Below are 16,532 nucleotides of genomic sequence, written 5' to 3' on the forward strand. Positions count from 1 at the left end.
TATTAAAAATCAATCTTATCATCCAGAAAATGTAGAATACGAACAAGCAATTTCCCCTTCATCCCCCCCCCCCCAAAAAGCCTATATACTACACAAGACAGGATATACAATAAGAGCAATAAGAATTTCCCTCGAGGCCCGACCCCGACAGCCGACGTGAACCTGAACTGAGGAAACTCAGTGAAAAGTTTTAGAATAAATCAAATACAAATAATTACAAAACTGAATGAAGGCTAGAAACATGAGAATAAAACCTGAATGCAGACCAATAAAACCCAGATTTAAAGGATTCGTCTCAAGTTTGCTCCCTTTCCTCTTACATCTGGAGGACACGACATCGCTAATGTCCGCCGACGTGGCGCACTGCGGTCTCGTGAGAACAGCACCACTCGTTTTCCACTTCGTATCACTCCATCTCAGATTAGATCAGGCCGCAGTCGGTTGAGGCGTATTTGGATGCTGCTCGTATCCGGCTTTGCATGTTTAGAGTCTGAACTTGCGTTGGTGACGAAGATGCAAAAGCAAATTGTGTTCACTGGCAACAGTTTTCTGAAGTGCTCTGCCCCCCCCCCCCCCCTTGTAGCGACGTCCTCCATGCAATCATGTTGGCTGTAAATACAATGGCGCCTGATGGATTGAAGGTTACATTCATTCCATTTTCATCTATTCATGTGCTTGATTTCTGAAGTGCTTCGTGTCCCGTCTGCTTCAAAAGGATCGTTTTCCCTTCATGCATTGCTGTTTCCACGCTGCATATCCTTGGCTCTTTTTTGGGCCTGGGGAGGTGCCGACCATTTGTATCCAGAGCTGAGGAGAGAGCTTGCAGAAATGTGGATAGATGACAGTTAAATATTTTATTGCTAAGTGGAGCCGATGCCCTGTCTACTCCAGCTAATCCCCTCACTTGTGAATGCCTGACCTGATTGTAATAACATAGAAACATATTGTGGCTTTGAAATGTTTAATTTAAACGTGCATATCCTCAGGTTTAGGAAGACAAATGTCTTTTAACAAATGAGGATGCAATCTCTTCCGTATATCTTTTATTATTATTATTATGCTTCCTGCAGGCTCATTGTGCCTGCAAGAAGTCCAGCATATAGAAGGAGCAAACAGCAATTTGGCAGAGGAGCAAAGGATAATCAGATTACGATTCCTGTCACATTGTCCCGACCCCAGTCTCAGGCCTCCGATGGAGCGTCAGGCTAAATGTCAGCCTGTGAAGATGAAATGGAGACGAGCAAGGCGATGCTGTTCCCGTCCACTTTAAACTCTGTTATTGATGTTAAGCGTCTTTACGTGGCTGCTATTGATGGACACAACCACATGTACGTTCAGCACAGTTTTAACATTAGTTTTTCTTTTTATGTATTTTATATCATTAGGAATCTCTGGCGTGCATATTTTTCCCCACTATCACTTTTTTTTTTGACTTTCAGAATGTTTTTAATTATATTTATTTAAAGACGAAGCAAAAAATAGTTCTGCTTTGAATTGGGAATGAACGCAACACTTGTGCGCCATCTCGTGGTGAAACTGAACGACACGGGGGCAGAAAAAAACAACAACCCTGCAATGCACATATCCACACTTTTACCTCCACCGAGGAGGTTAAATAATCGGTTTAGTTAGTTAGATAGTTTTTGTGCAGGATTATTTAACAATTTATGGATTAACTTGGAACCTGCTGAGTGTTGGGTGTGTCTCAACAAAGAACGATTAAAAATGTTGGTGTGGATTCGGATTTAAGAACAGATTTAAGATGGGATATTTTCTCTCTTTGAATTTTTCAAAATAAAACGTTTTTTGTTCCAAAATCTGGTCCTATCGACTCATCGCAGACTTTGATGCTGCCTCTTCCACTTTCCTGACTGGTTCTAGTTTCATTCAGCTGTTGCTCAACACTCTAACCTGTACATAATAAGTTTGTTCAAAAACAGATGCCCTACTTTGGTAACTAGAAGCTGCTGTTGATTTTTAACACTCCTTTACAGGGATTTAACAAATGCTTGGAGGATCCGGTGTGTTGCCATATCCCCAGGAGAGGAAGTGAGTGTTAATGAATGCCTTTTTGTATAAACACGCGTGTTTCTCCAGAGTGTTTTGCACCTGACCAGCATCCCCACATCCCAACGGCCCGTTAGCAAATCAGTTACACGTCTTGGCTTTGCGATCTGTGCGATCTCCTGGATCGAAAGGTGATATGACAGAGAAGGAGAGGAACAAGTCGCACCAGCGTCGACACTTAACTCGCCACGTGGCATCAAATACATGGACGTAGAGACACGTTAAAGACGCATCCATGTGCAAATAAATACATAAGACTCCTCGTGCCTTTTAATCATAAGCCTGCGTGGGGGACATTCTTTCCTGAACTTGTCTGAAACCCATATTTGGGGACAACTGGCAGAGCTTTACATCTCATGTAATTATTAAATAGATGTGTCATCTTTCTTTGATTTACACCACCGATGTTTAAACGATACAATCCATGACTCATCGCCATTTGGAAACGTTGAGGAGAGTGGAATTGCAAAGTGACAGTTTTAAAAAGATCACTAAAATAAGTAGGATTCATCATCTGGGGATAATGGAAAAAAAAAACTGTACGAGTCTAAGAGAAGGATGAAAACTCATCGTGGCACGTTGTGTGTTTTTAAATGTCCACAGGAGAATCATCGACAAACTGCTTCCTGAATGAATGAATGAATGACACACATTTTCTACAGGACGTCCGAGTTCACTCTGTCGTTCAAGCCTGGCTCTTCCTCGGTGCTAATCATTGACACATTTCATAATGTTCCTAATATTTTTGGGAGAATGTTCACCTCTCGCATTAATTCCAGAGGAAGTCCTTTTCGGTTAAGCAATCCAAAGAGGAGGGGAAAAGCTGCAAGCTTTAAAAGGCGTCAAGGAACTCGTCGCACACCCGCAACCATTCACAAGTCCAAGACGCTGAGGTATCGACCGTTACTCTGGCCAAGATGTTCGTGGATGAGCGCATCGTAACTCTGTTCAAAAGGAATGCCCATCGCACAATCACCTATTGGAGTGTTTTCTTCAGCTTCGGACTCTGCATCGCTTTTCTCGGACCCACAATTTTGGATTTGCGGTGTCAGACAAACTCTACGCTTAGTCAGATCACCTGGGTGTTTTTCTCCCAGCAGTTCTGCCTGTTGATTGGCAGCTCGGTCGGCGGCGTCTTCAAGAAGACGTAAGTGTCGCCCCAAGACGATTGCGTTCGGTTGCAAAGAGAATCATCACATCTGCATCTGTCTCTTCTTTCCCTCCAAGGTTGTTCAGTGCCCTGTCTGCTTTATTTGTCTCTGCTGTCATCATCTCTGTAATATTTGCCATCATCCCTCTGTGCCATAATGTTCTCGTGCTCGCCACTGCCATGGCCGTGTCTGGAATGGCGATGGGAATTATTGACACCATTGCTAACATCCAGCTGGTGACTCTCTATCAGAAGGATTCTGCGGTTTTCTTACAGGTAAATGAGCTCTCAGGTACCTGCACCTTGTGTATATTCACAATTTCCTGCACGTCTACGCAATAGTGATGCTTTGAGCCAATTATAGCACCAAAAGAAGAAACCTACATAAGTCACGTCTTTGGCCTTTGTCTCCTTCATTTTTGCAGGCTCTTCATTTCTTCATTGGGTTCGGAGCCCTGGTGAGCCCACTGATTGCAGACCCTTTCCTCTCGGAAACAGGCTGTGGGAATCACACGGGGAACGGCACCGAGATCATGCATCATTTCAGGAGCATGCTGAGAAACAGTCCGATCGCAGAGCACGGCATAAATCAGAGCCACCTAACCCACGAGGGGGGTGAGGAGGACTCCAATGTGAGCTACGCCTTCTGGATCATGGCGCTGATCAATGTAAGGAGCTGCTGTCGATTTGCAGGAATGTGTAGTTTCAAACCGATATTTTTAATAAGTATTAAATCGTAATATCCGTCAACACCTCAGCTTCCGGTGCCTATCGCAGTCCTCTTCCTGATGTATAGGGAGCAGCTCATCCCGTGCTGCCCCAGTGGTACTCCTCGTCTCCTGGACAAAGACGAACTGGCGATGGAGAACCAGCAGGGGGCCGAGGGCCCGGACGCAGAGGAACATGGGGCTGGAGGTAATACACGGCCACTGGTTTCAGATGAGCAATGAATACTGCTCTCTGTGGGTTTTCAGCCAGTTAACGTGGAAAGGATTTCCACAATAAATTCCATTTTGTGAAGTGCAATCTGTCATTCGTGACTTTTTATTTATTAATTTTTTTTTTTTTTACTCCGTCTCAGGCCACGGGGATATTTTTAGCTGCTGTCAGAATGATAACCTGCGAGGGCTGCCGGTATCCTTCTTCATGATTCATATCCTCGGTGGCATGGTGCTCTTCATGACTGATGGTATTGTGGTGAGTGAGGCGTGACAGATCAACCAAATAATGCGCAATTCACAAACCATGTTCCATGAAATTCTATGATAACGTCCACCTCCTCCTTTCAGGGTGCGTATGCCGGTTTTGTCTACACCTACGGTGTCGCGCCGCCCATTTCACTGCCTCACAAGACAGCAGGCTACCTGGCCAGTATATTTTGGGCAACGATCACTGCGGGGCGCCTGTTGTCCATCCCTCTCTCGTACCGCTTCAAGCCTGTGAAACTGCTCATGTTCAACTTGGTAAGGCCGATTAAACATTAAAAGCACCCTCAGACTATAGAGGTCATGCACAATGACACTTTAACGCATATCAATGACGGATTGCCCAAACTCTCCTTTCTTTGTCACAGGCAGGTGCAATTGTTACCATGTCGATGCTGCTGATTTTTTACACCAGTAGCACCTTCCTGTTTGTTGGGACCGGTTTATGCGGGCTCTTCCTCAGCAGCATATTTCCCTGCATGCTCGCCTATACTGAAGACATCCTCGATTATCAAGGTGAGACGGAGAAGTGAAAGTACAACATAGAAATGGAATGAAAAAGAACAGATTAATGAGGGGAAACCACCCATTTCTGTGTTTTATAGGATGCGCGACGTCAGTCCTAGTGACGAGCGCAGGGATGGGAGAGATGGTAATGCAGGTTCTGGTTGGCTCAGTAAGTATTACTGTTATTATAGAAAAGTCGAGCACGCAAAAATAGAGACATTAATATGTAGATTCATTTCAGTTTAAAGCTGTTGTCTCATCCCTAGATCATACAGACTGAAGGCAGCTACAGCTTCCTGCTGTGCGGAATGGTAATTGGCTGCATGGGCTTTATCCTCTTTATTGCACTCCTGCTGTTCCATCGGATGCACAGAAATTACCTCACAGGTACTCTATCAACCATTCCCATCATGCAGTCCTGCTCAATTGTTGTTGTTATTGTTGTTACTTGTTTTTTATTATTAATTTCATAATCATTATCCCCCCAACAGGAACATCCAAAAAATCAGCCATGGTGGAGGAATCTACTGCAGAGCAGAACGGACCTGCCAAACCAGAACAGAAAGAGACTGTGAGCAGTTGAAGGGGGGGGTCTGCAGCTGTCTTTTGTCCTACTGTAGGATGTGAACCCTGAACATTTCCCAGATAGACTTCCATTGTTCTGGGAATTACGTGGTATTCGGGAAAGTACATCGTGTGCTGCTGTTGAAGTTCTTTGATTATGTTTCTGTTTTGCAAATCACATCATCAAAATCGTGGATCAGAGATTTATTTGTGTTTTGTTGCATCGCAAATATTGGAAAGTGTAATATGCACACTGCATAATAAGTGTATTAAAAGAAATATACTGCTAAAACATTCAGATGTTTATTTAAGCCTCGGGTTTTTGCAGGGCCGAAGCTCCGCTCAGAAAAGTTTGGGCCCCTGACGGCAAACGTAAAGCAGCGCCTTCGAACCTCTGCAGCAGTCGACCGGTCAATGTTTATCTTCGGGCCTCAGATCCAGTTGCAGCAAGAGCAGGAGGTGTCAAAGATCAAACCCTGAGCGCAGTACTCAAAGTAGGTCCGGCCGCAGGCGCAGTTGCAGAACTGGTTCCTGTTTGTAGGGTCAGAGTACATGCCGTCAGCTTTTCCGTCACAGAAGTCACTGTCCATGCCGCTGGTGCCGGAACCTCCTCCATCTCCAGAGCTGCCTCCAGGGGTGGTGCTCACTCCTGCGATCGGAGGAAGGGGAGTGGCGGGCGGGGTGCAGGCTGACGAGCATCACAGATAACCATGATGAACTGGATTTTAAAAGTGATCAGGAAAACAGCCTTACCAGCGTCTTCTAGGTCGAGGCCCTTTTTCAGAACACTGATCAGTGGGTATTTGCCCTAGTTGCAGAAAGTGCCCCTGTAGTCGTCCATGTCGATGGTCCACACCATGGCGCCACCAAAGTTATTCTTGGTCAGCCAGTCCACCTGCAGACAGGCAGGTGGGGGCAGTTAATAACAGTAGCAAAAAAAAGACCTTGCCGTGGTGTTTGCTGATAAATGCACGACTCAATATAGAGGGAAAACTTCTCATATTCCTAATATAGCAGAAGTCTTCACAAGTTGTGGGGATGGAAATGATTTTAGCTCAGAGGTGATTCACAGCAGCCAAAAGATTTGCCTGTCGAGCTGCAAAGCAAGAATTCTGTGCCGTTCTTTTAACCTTAATCTGGAAGCTCCTGGCGTTGTCATAGCCCACCCACTGGTTCCCCTTGTAGGCATACGGCACATCCTGGGCCTGGTTCCAAACCTCGGTCGCTCCATCTTTCAAAAAGCCGCAGATCTGCATTTGCACAAAGCGATGAATTAATAACAGCCTTGGAACTCATTCACTTCTTAATCTGGAGTCTGCAACGCGCCGATAAGACGACCTGCTCTGTTATCAAACACAGAGGAGAACATTAAAGAACGCTGAACCGCCACAACACCCGTTACATTATTACAAGAATAAAGTTTACCTCAAAGTAAGCAAGTTCTCCCGCCTCTTGTGTGTACTTTCCTGGGGTTCCGGCGCCGGCTGGCTCCAACGGCGTGGTTGGCGGGGTTCCTGAGTGTGAATGTGTTGCCATATGTCGGGAAACCAACAATCAACTTCTCAGCAGGGGCCCCCTGGCTCTTCCAGTAGTTCATGGCGTAGTCCTGGAACAAAGCGATTGGAGATAACCGTTGGCTCCGGAGCGAGGGAGCTTTTGGCTTTCGCTTTCAGATGGAGGCAAACTAACAGAGGAACTGGAGCTGTGTTAAACACTCGCCACGTTGAAATAGATGTAGTCTGCGGGGCCTCTGAACAGGGGGCTGCACTTGCCAGTCATGGGGTCCAAAGATCCGTGGAAGTCGTACGTCATGACGTTAATCATGTCCAGGGCCCTGAGTGCGTTTAACAGGAAAGGATGCGGTTACCATAACAACAAGCTGACATGAGATTCTTAGTTGTGCTGTTCAACTGTGGCCCCTGCCCTCCCCCGCTGTGTTGCTGTGGATCGGAGACAACAAATATCGCTTCAAATGCTTACTGGCCAAGCTTGGGAATCTGATAAGCCGAATCAATGGTGTCCTTTCCAGCCGACGCCGCGGCAGACATCAGAAGACGAGCCTTGTTGCTCTGCTTGGCCTCATTCTCAAAGGCAGCTCTCATCTCCTGTTCAATGTCAGCAGATACGAGATATTAAGTATTAACCAAATACCGGGATTCACAAGCTGTGATCTGTAAAAAAAAACAAAATAATAATAAATGGTCAGATTGTGTGTTGATCTGCTTTTTATCTTTTATTCAACAAGGCCCGGCAGAGCCCTCTAGGGATTTATTTATGCTGGTCCCTGACATTCCAAGCGAGCGCGAATTGTTAAACTTTCTGCGAGTGGGAATAAAAAATAAAAAATCCACCGAGCAAACCTCCAGGAAAACAGAGTAGTACTGCTTATCCTCGTAGGAGCCGCCTCTGTTGGCCGGATACTCCCAGTCGATGTCGAGCCCGTCAAACTCATACCTCCTCAGGAATGAAATGACCGAGTTAATAAAGGTCTGGCGGTTGCTGGCGCTCAGCACCATCTGTGAAAACCTGAGGCGGAAACAGAAAAAGGTGCATTGAAACAACAGCTACGCCGATTACAGACCCGATTCGGCGGATGTGCACAGATTATCTCACCCCGCAGAGCCAAAGTTCCATCCTCCAACAGACAGGAGGGTCTTAAGGTTGTTGTTCCTGCTGAGGAATCAGACGTTTCACACTCCCACTCCTTTACTGGCGAATCTTTCTCTCTCTGGCTGGAGAAAATAACTATGTTTTTCAGTCACTCACTTGTTCTTCAGGGCATTGAACTGACTGTAAAGCTCCACGTCGTTCCACTCATAGGTGGCCAGTTGGTTGTTCTTCATGGTGGCGAAGGCATACAGGAGATGGGTACACAGGCACGGGTCGATGTCATTGGGCATGTAAATGGTTGGAGGTGGTCTGTACTGCGCCCAGTTGGTGAAGTAGCATGACAGTATGAAGGATGAGCCTTTAATTCAAAATATATCTGTTATTTACAGAGCAAACGCAGCTTTTGACAATAAAGAAGAAAGAGGCACGCCGCTCGTTTCCCGTAAACTGATTTGCTTACCGAGCTGCACGTGCAGCAGCAAGGCCGGAGCTGCAGAAATACAAGTCTCAAGGTTATGCATTCACCTATGAAAGCAATCAACAGCTCTAAAAATAGATGCAATATACCGAATATTTAAAAACCCTGGGACTCATCAGGATAGCATCTGCTGCACAGAGAAGCATTTCAGTTGTGACTCACCTGTCACAAAAAGCAGTTTGCCCATGACTAGGAGGTAACCGCATGCGTGCGCTCGCTTTTATGCACAAGCTGTGTGTGTGTGTGTGTGTGTGTGGGGGGGGGGGGGGGGGGGGGGGGGCGTCTTCCCAAAAAAGGTGTTTATTTGCGAAAGGTTGTTTGAGAGATCATCATCAAACGTGGCCACTTAAGCAAAATGATGTGATTGCTTATCACGCTTTCCATGCGTATTTTCCACCGCCGCACTTTCTCCTTGTGTGAAGGACTCACTTATCCAAAGCAAGCATAATCCAAAACGAATTCAAACCAAATAAATAGTGTTGAAAAATGTATAATATTTGATCGATTATGACTGATGTGCCAACATTTTAATAAATCTACAAAGAAAGACTTGCTTGATTCCTATTTCTTTTCGTGGCTTGTCTTTCAATGGTGACTTAGAAAACAAGAGATTTTCACCCTTAATTTAACTTGAGATGACAAATTGTTCTCTCATGTGTTTCATGTCACTTTCATGTTCGGCTGGGACACAAAAGTCAGTATACTTAAATGATTGGTGGTGTGTCAGGTGGAAAGATTTGCGTTTGACTCAAAAGCATGTAAAAAAGCAAACTCTTATCTAATCCGTGAGCTTTCATACAATCCAGCCTTTATCTCTAACAGCAATATTTAAAGAAAGATACGTTGTGTCAATGGAAAACAGTTTTGTTGAGCCAAATCCCAGAAGCAAAAGCAAAGCCTTTTATTCTAGCAAAAACAATCCTTCTTGTCATGGCGAATCACTAAAATTAAAAGAATACATCAAACAAATGTCAGGGGGGGATTTTTCTTTTTTTTTTCTTCCACTGGCTGATTTTCTTTGCTAAAAATGAAAACGCTCCCATTTAAGTTCCAACCAAGGTCATTTCATCATCTCAGGGAAGCTCAATACTTCCCTGAGGTGCCTTTTCCTTGAGGTACTAATCTTTCACACATCATAGATGCACCTGCATTATACATGCGCTGAGTTAAAGAGACAGGAACGCCCTCACTGTGACCCCATTTAACAGCACCCGAGCGGTGGAGACTGTTTTGTCTTGTTGCTATGGCATAATTATCACGTTTCATTATCCTGTTTCAATAGTTAAACAACTCATACTGCCAGTGTTGAAAGAATTGTTCTCCTTTTCGTGTCCGCCAGTGTTATTCTCACCAACATCGTTCTGCTTTTTCCTGCGTGGGCTGTTCTTAATAGCATCATTCCAGTTTCCAGTTCCTAAAATATACTTTCATCCATAAAAGAAAGGTCAAATTCACAGATTGTCGTTTTGGTTTTAAAATCCAGTTCAATGTGATTTTTCAAAGGCATGTGAGTCGACTTTAATATGAACTCTATCACAATCTTACACAATCAGAAAATAGGTAATCACAATCATTACTAACACCCTGGATTTACTTCAACTATTTGATTGCACAACATTACCGCTCTAGAGAAATAAGAGGAACCCTTTAAATGTTGCTCCATTTGCTTTGCTCTTGTTTCATTTTCTTCTCTCACTTACCACCATGAGGATCTCGGGGATATTGTCTGGCTTCTTTAATGGTAAAGGCAGTGTTTTATCCTGTAGCTGTGTACTGGCAGGGTAATGTGGAATCTTTATTTGCATTTTTCAGTTCCTGTCCTCTATCTGCTCTGGGTTTCCAAGCATGGAGTGGAATCGATGCTTCTATCGGGCCCACCGGAGGTTACAGGGGCACAAGGAGCATCCGTCACCATCCACTGCCGTTACCATCAGATGTTCAGAAATCACACAAAATACTGGTGCAAAGGACGGGCGTATTATCAGTGCACCATCCTGGTTAAAACCCCAAGGAATCGACCGAGTATCAGAAACTCGATTGCAGACGACAAGGACGCAGGAGTCTTCGCCGTTACTATGACTTCTCTCAGGGACAGTGATGATGACAAGTACTGGTGTGTCATTGCCAAACGTGGAAAGAATGTCTTCACTGGTGTCAGGCTCCGGATCTCCCACACAGGTATGCTTCAGATGGATTAACACACTAACTACATTTTTTTTTTTTTTTTTTGTTATTACTGACCAGTGACGACTGATTTTCTGTTCTTAATGTTTTTCTTCAAGCCAGTCACACAGTGACAACAGCTATCTTACCAGCTACCAGTTCATTACCAGCAATGGCAGAAGGGGAAACAAGGTAAGGATATATTATTAAAACATTAACAACCATTCAAATGATAATAAATCCATATAACCACCACATACACCAGAAGTAAGTTACTCTGACACCAGTATTTATTTATTTTTTCTTGTTTCATATAGTTGGTGGGCATCTCTTCGGTGGATACTCTTTGTTTTAATGTTGGGTTGTTTGGCAGCAACACATGTCATTGTGTGGAGAATAAAGACTTCAAGGCAAATATTGCAAGATCGACAAATCCAATGTCAAAACCAAAACATTTATGACTGAGTTTGGTAAAATTATAATATCAGTGTGTGAAGTGGAAATATGTTTATACTGGGGCTGCAAATTCATTAACCCACTGAAATGGCAAATTAAACAGAAAAATAAACAACAAAACGTGTTTTTCAGACTTTTTTTTGTTCTTAGTGTTTGAATGAATAAAATTGAATTAATGGCAGTGCATGGACCAGAAATAACTTCCAGTTCCAACTTTTGAATATCCACAGACACCAGTGCGTTGTGGTTAATGTAAAGTTAATGTAATAGTCATGCCAATTTAATGTTGTTTGATAAATATTGTGCATCCCTATTTGGTACCTTAATGGGTCGGTCCCTGCATTGCTCCCGTATGTCTCTATAAAATCTACGTCTGCCAGTCATACATTTTATTTTACCTGCGGGTGTCGCAGAGGAGAGGTACGCTACGAGTCTACGACACAGGTGAGGATGACGGCAGTGAGGAATTTGGGAGGTGACGTGACCTACTTCTGAAACCGGAAGAAACGTAGGAGCCGCGATGACCAGGAAAAACTCACCTTCAAAGTAAAAGCACAAGTAAGTAATATGTACGACTAAACACGATAAAATCAACATATGGGTAAGCCTAATTTTAGAAGTATATCAATTTTTAATTTTAACTTTATTATATATCACTTATAACATGTAGCGTCATAATTTGATGAATACTACACATTTATTTTAAAGTTAACTTGAGACTAGCTTGACAGCTTTAGTGAAAGTCCGGAAGTTTAGCATCTGTAGCAAGTTATTGGTCGCTGGTGCCAACGCCCGGCGAAACAGACTCCCCGCACAAGACAGCAGAGACACCAAGTGAAATTGGTACGTTACTTAATCCTTATATAATATATCCACATGAAGTTAGATTTCAAAAACAAGTACGACTATAGGCTCATTTGTGGTATTATTGAGTTGGGAGTCAGGCACGCAGCGCTAGCGTCCGGTAGCTTGTTGAGCTAGCTAGCTGTGATTGCTAGCAGTGCGTTAGCTTAGCCCGCTATACAAACAAATGTCCATTTTACTGGGATAATCTGACCCCGTTTGATTTATAAATACTAACGCAATCACCTAAGCAAGTAACGGTGTCGTTTTAATTAGTGAATGTGATGTAACGCAGACGTTCCCTGACTGTAGCTCAATCGGCGCTGTGTGATGCAGCTAATGGGGGCGGGTGCTACGAAAAGCTACAGTTACGCCAGGGTCATTTCTTTCTAATGTCTAATGCATGAATGTGTTTTCCTTTCCCAGCATTCATCTTTATTGGCTGCAGATTCAGAAAGCACAAACATGCAGACTATCAAATGTGTGGTGGTTGGTGATGGAGCAGTGGGAAAGACCTGCCTGCTGATTTCTTACACCACCAACAAATTCCCTTCTGAATATGTACCTACAGTAAGTTGAGTTTTCTGTGCTTTACAGTCTGACTGACTGTCACATTTTGGCTCCTGTAACGCTCTGACATATATCCATGTGCCATTGCTGCACGACAGGTTTTTGACAACTATGCAGTAACTGTAATGATCGGGGGTGAGCCGTACACTCTTGGATTGTTTGATACAGCAGGTATTATTACTCTTCCAGTTTAATTGCATGCGTTACATGTATTAGTCTGGCGCATGATCCATTTGCAACAATGCCTCTCTTCAGGTCAGGAGGATTACGACCGGTTACGACCACTGAGCTACCCGCAGACGGATGTCTTCCTCGTCTGTTTCTCGGTTGTTTCACCGTCTTCATTTGAGAATGTTAAAGAAAAGGTGAGTACAGTTTGCTCATCAGCAGAAGGATCTTGGGTTGCTTAACTTGTGTACCGGTAAATGTACGCAGCCTTCATGCACAGTAGTAGGAGGATCATAAGTTCATAATAAAGTTTAAGGTGCGTTGTTTCACTAATAATAATTAGCACCTTTGTGTGTGCATACTGGTAGAAATACTGACCGATTCAAGTAGTAGTTTTTAAAAATATCAGGATCCGCTGTATTGTTTTAAAAATATCAAATTTCGTAAACTGCTATAGATTATAGCCAGATAGCAAATGCATATTCATTTCTTGTTGCACCGTTAAAACACCCTTTTGTATTTAAGATGATCTTTGGCCCAAGCGCCTCATTCACCATGTTACCAGGTTTAACTTCCATTGCATTGTCACTCAGGAAAAAGCCTCCTGGTCTGATTTGTCAAATTAGCACATGCGTTTGTTTTGCGTCACCGCCGGTTTGTTCATACTGGGCGGGTTTGCTCGTCAGCGAATGTCGGCGTCTCACTCTGTTGCTGCTTCTGTTACGAAAGCAGGAAACGGCAAGATCCTTTCGTTACAGGTCGTGGTTTAAGAAGTGTTAAGTGAGAGGGTACTTTGAAACGCAAACGTGACCTCGTTGACACAAGCGTTGTTGTTCTGTTAACAAAACATTCATGTTTAGGAAGATGATTGATTAATTCATTCGTGCAACGTCGTTGACAGTGTTTCTTGAGTTATTTCAGAAGTGGCCGGCTAACTGTTGATCTTGTGTTGTTATTAGTGGCTCTCTAATCGTAGGAAGGTCTGATCATAGTGATTACAAACTTGTTTTTGTGAGCAACTGGGTAATATGCATGAGAAACTAAGTTATGTACACACGTATAACTATACACATTTATACTTCCTGTACGCTTGTTTTCTTTGCCCGCCCCTATCATCTCATCGAACGGAATCCTTTCCCCTTAAGCAACAAGATCATTTTATTCCATTACCAAAATGGACTTCAAAATTGTATTGAATAACATGTAGCTTTAATTTGAATTGAGTGTCTAGGCCTTTGGTAATGAATGGTTTTGCTTTTTTTTTTCCTTCCAGTGGGTACCTGAAATAACCCACCACTGTCCCAAGACCCCGTTCCTGTTGGTAGGCACTCAGATCGATCTGCGTGATGACCCCTCCACAGTCGAGAAGCTAGCCAAGAACAAACAGAAGCCGATCACCCCGGAGACGGCAGAAAAACTCGCCCGTGACCTGAAGGCTGTCAAATATGTCGAGTGCTCGGCCCTAACGCAGGTAAGAGTTTCCTTTTTAATGACACTCAAAGCTGGTGCAGCAAGCATGTGTGGAGATATTTCTTTCCTAAAAGGGAAAGAAATACTTGGCCTTGACTTTTGCTAACAACATTCGGCTAAAACCTCCATCTAACTCTGTGTCGTGTGCCTGTCTTTGTCCCTTCTCTTCCTCTTTCTGTAGCGGGGACTGAAGAACGTATTTGATGAGGCTATCTTAGCCGCTTTAGAGCCCCCTGAAACTCAAAGAAAGAGAAAATGCTGTTTGTTCTGATCTCTCCTTGCATCTTGCATCGCCTCTGTTGTTACCTGCTTACTCATTGTGAAGACACGTCTGTCACTGGAATAACCACAATGCTCTTTTCAACTTAAACCCTAACCCCTGCCCGTTAACACTTCTCCTTATTTTCAAGTGTGCTTTCTTTTCATCTCGGCCTCATCACAATTATCCACACTGCCTGATATGACAAGTGGTCAATCTTTAATTCTACTCTGCGGTTGGCAAATTGTGTACAAGTCTGCGTGTACATGACTAAATATGCTTTTAAAATTGACACCGTTATCTCAGTATCGAGCAGTTCAGCATCGGTTGTACCTTAAAAGGACACATTCTGTCTTGGACAGAGGTAAAGTTTTTTTTTTCTACTCCGGCATCAAAGTTTTCCATCTGCTTTTGTCCTCGCTCATACAACTTGATCATGAGTCTTGTAAACCGTTATTTGAATAAAGGAACATTTTGACCGCCCTGCTCCATTTCTACTCCGCCTTCTTTTTGCAAGTAGTTCCCTGCAGATGTTAGTTTTGTATTTGGAACACAGCCCTGTTTTGAATATTAATGTTTTGTTTTCCACAGAAAGGATTAAAGAATGTGTTTGATGAGGCAATACTGGCTGCCCTGGAGCCTCCTGAACCTAAGAAAAGGCGTAAATGTGTTCTCCTCTAAGTGTCGTTGCAGCCTTCTCCGCATCAGCTTCCAAATCTAGGTTAACAGTTCTGAAGAGGTTTGCCACACAAGCACGTTGCAACACGAGTTGAGGTTTCATGAAATATTTGCCTTCTAACTTAACCTGAATACATATTCAATGTGTTGAATATTATTTCAAGAGTGAGTAGCATTTGATAGTTGGATGGCACTGGAGTGGGGGTTTCATGATGTGAGCACTGACTCGTTATGGAATGTTTTCTGCTTGACCACGTCTCCAGTCCGTTTTGTTAGCGTATCGAGTGTTATTCTGAAAGGACAGACCATGAGGTGGTATTTAAATAGAAATTGCTCTTTCATAAAACAAGCCGATGATGGATTAGCGAGAGGCTAAAATGATAGCTTGGTGTGTCCTACATTTGTGCTTCTTTATTTACCTCTACTGTATGTTCGACCTTGGTGCGCAGAGATGCTATTAGCTCTCGCTCCCATCAGTCTACCAAGTGACATAAATCGAAACTGTTGTTTTCTAGACATTCAATAAAATTCCCATTTTTTAATAGCCCTGTCAGCATAGCCCCCATGTGGATTACAAAGATATCTGCGGGAGCATAGATTTTCAAGGTTGAGCTCCATTGTTCTAGTTTGCCAAATCCAGGCCTGATAAATTGACACCCGTCAGGGTAGAGTTCCAAAGAAGTAGGAAGCCTGAGTTTTAAATGTTATCGTTTCATTAAAGAGCTGCAACAGCTGAACGTTGCCGGTGTTTCTTATAACCCCAGGCTAATAAACCATTTTTAGAGCGAACACACTGGCTGTTCGACTGCGGCGTGACTCAGACAGCAGCACATTGAGACATTTCTTGAATAAGGCTTCCTCTGAGATCCCAGGAGTGTTTTTCTTTTTTTGCTTGACCAGACTAGCACTAATTTGGATTATTGTATTTTACTATATCCATTCCTAGTTGTCGAGCTTGAATTTGTAAATATATTGAGAATAACTCATAATTTATTGAATGGATACGATGTGTGGCATCGCTGACAACAAGATTTGGAGCTGAGCTGACACTGAAACCAGATTAACCATGAAAATGTTGAGGACAAGTTGCTTTCTCTGGCTTGAGTTCCATTTGAATTGACAATGTTGTACTGTATCTTGCTTCACAATAAACCAGTATTATGAATAAACCTAACCTCAAATCCCACAGAGTCTGACTTGATGGTTATTTATTAATTAGTCCCTGAACGTCTAGGAATTTCCAACAGATGAGGAGAAACAAACAAGTTAAAATGACATGGATTCAACACAACTTACATTTTACAGAGAAGTGCAAAGGAAACAATCCATCTTTGGTACTTGTGA

The 16,532-nt window shown here is 43.3% G+C and overlaps 4 protein-coding genes across 5 annotated transcripts; 3 read left to right on the top strand and 1 right to left on the bottom strand.

Annotated features, from left to right (window-relative positions):
* Positions 1–2,984: 2,984 nt before the first annotated feature.
* Positions 2,985–5,512, top strand: mfsd4ab (major facilitator superfamily domain containing 4Ab). The gene is made up of 10 exons (XM_068750546.1): positions 2,985–3,214; positions 3,295–3,493; positions 3,643–3,885; positions 3,976–4,132; positions 4,299–4,414; positions 4,507–4,680; positions 4,791–4,938; positions 5,028–5,098; positions 5,196–5,316; positions 5,421–5,512. The coding sequence occupies exons 1-10, from the start codon at positions 2,985–2,987 to the stop codon at positions 5,510–5,512; spliced, it is 1,551 nt and encodes a 516-aa protein (XP_068606647.1).
* Positions 5,513–5,924: 412 nt separating this feature from the next.
* Positions 5,925–8,768, bottom strand: LOC137909277 (acidic mammalian chitinase-like). The gene is given in 12 exon segments (XM_068753724.1): positions 5,925–6,181; positions 6,247–6,388; positions 6,624–6,743; positions 6,919–6,979; positions 6,981–7,099; positions 7,213–7,327; positions 7,474–7,598; positions 7,854–8,019; positions 8,107–8,163; positions 8,260–8,461; positions 8,564–8,593; positions 8,744–8,768. Coding segments are annotated over 12 exon segments (1,419 nt in total).
* Positions 8,769–10,276: 1,508 nt separating this feature from the next.
* On the top strand, positions 10,277–11,209 carry LOC137909288 (CMRF35-like molecule 3). The gene is made up of 4 exons (XM_068753736.1): positions 10,277–10,322; positions 10,394–10,759; positions 10,864–10,936; positions 11,062–11,209. Exons 1-4 carry the CDS (start codon positions 10,286–10,288, stop codon positions 11,207–11,209), a joined length of 624 nt encoding a protein of 207 aa, XP_068609837.1. The 5' UTR covers positions 10,277–10,285.
* Positions 11,210–11,973: 764 nt separating this feature from the next.
* Positions 11,974–16,374, top strand: LOC137905685 (cell division control protein 42 homolog). 2 transcript variants are annotated; one of them, XM_068749933.1, is made up of 6 exons: positions 11,974–12,043; positions 12,470–12,613; positions 12,712–12,784; positions 12,869–12,978; positions 14,055–14,252; positions 15,102–16,374. In XM_068749933.1, exons 2-6 carry the CDS (start codon positions 12,509–12,511, stop codon positions 15,189–15,191), a joined length of 576 nt encoding a protein of 191 aa, XP_068606034.1. In that variant the 5' UTR covers positions 11,974–12,043; positions 12,470–12,508; the 3' UTR covers positions 15,192–16,374. The 2 variants fall into 2 exon arrangements, with proteins under 2 accessions (XP_068606034.1, XP_068606042.1); XM_068749941.1 differs by lacking the exon at positions 15,102–16,374 and adding an exon at positions 14,433–15,063.
* Positions 16,375–16,532: the final 158 nt, after the last annotated feature.

The sequence above is a fragment of the Brachionichthys hirsutus genome, chromosome 2, assembly GCF_040956055.1.
Source record: "Brachionichthys hirsutus isolate HB-005 chromosome 2, CSIRO-AGI_Bhir_v1, whole genome shotgun sequence".
In the NCBI taxonomy this organism is placed as follows: domain Eukaryota; kingdom Metazoa; phylum Chordata; class Actinopteri; order Lophiiformes; family Brachionichthyidae; genus Brachionichthys; species Brachionichthys hirsutus.

Coding starts and splice junctions, on each gene's coding strand:
- mfsd4ab (XM_068750546.1), top strand. CDS start 2,985: ATGTTCGTGGATGAGCGCATCGTAACTCTGTTCAAAAGGAATGCCCAT. Junction 3,494..3,642: donor ATTCTGCGGTTTTCTTACAG/GTAAATGAGCTC, acceptor TCATTTTTGCAG/GCTCTTCATTTCTTCATTGG. Junction 3,886..3,975: donor GGATCATGGCGCTGATCAAT/GTAAGGAGCTGC, acceptor TCAACACCTCAG/CTTCCGGTGCCTATCGCAGT.
- LOC137909288 (XM_068753736.1), top strand. CDS start 10,286: ATGAGGATCTCGGGGATATTGTCTGGCTTCTTTAATG. Junction 10,323..10,393: donor ATTGTCTGGCTTCTTTAATG/GTAAAGGCAGTG, acceptor TGCATTTTTCAG/TTCCTGTCCTCTATCTGCTC. Junction 10,937..11,061: donor ATGGCAGAAGGGGAAACAAG/GTAAGGATATAT, acceptor TGTTTCATATAG/TTGGTGGGCATCTCTTCGGT.
- LOC137905685 (XM_068749933.1), top strand. CDS start 12,509: ATGCAGACTATCAAATGTGTGGTGGTTGGTGATGGAGCAGTGGGAAAG. Junction 12,785..12,868: donor TGGATTGTTTGATACAGCAG/GTATTATTACTC, acceptor GCCTCTCTTCAG/GTCAGGAGGATTACGACCGG. Junction 12,979..14,054: donor TTGAGAATGTTAAAGAAAAG/GTGAGTACAGTT, acceptor TTTTCCTTCCAG/TGGGTACCTGAAATAACCCA.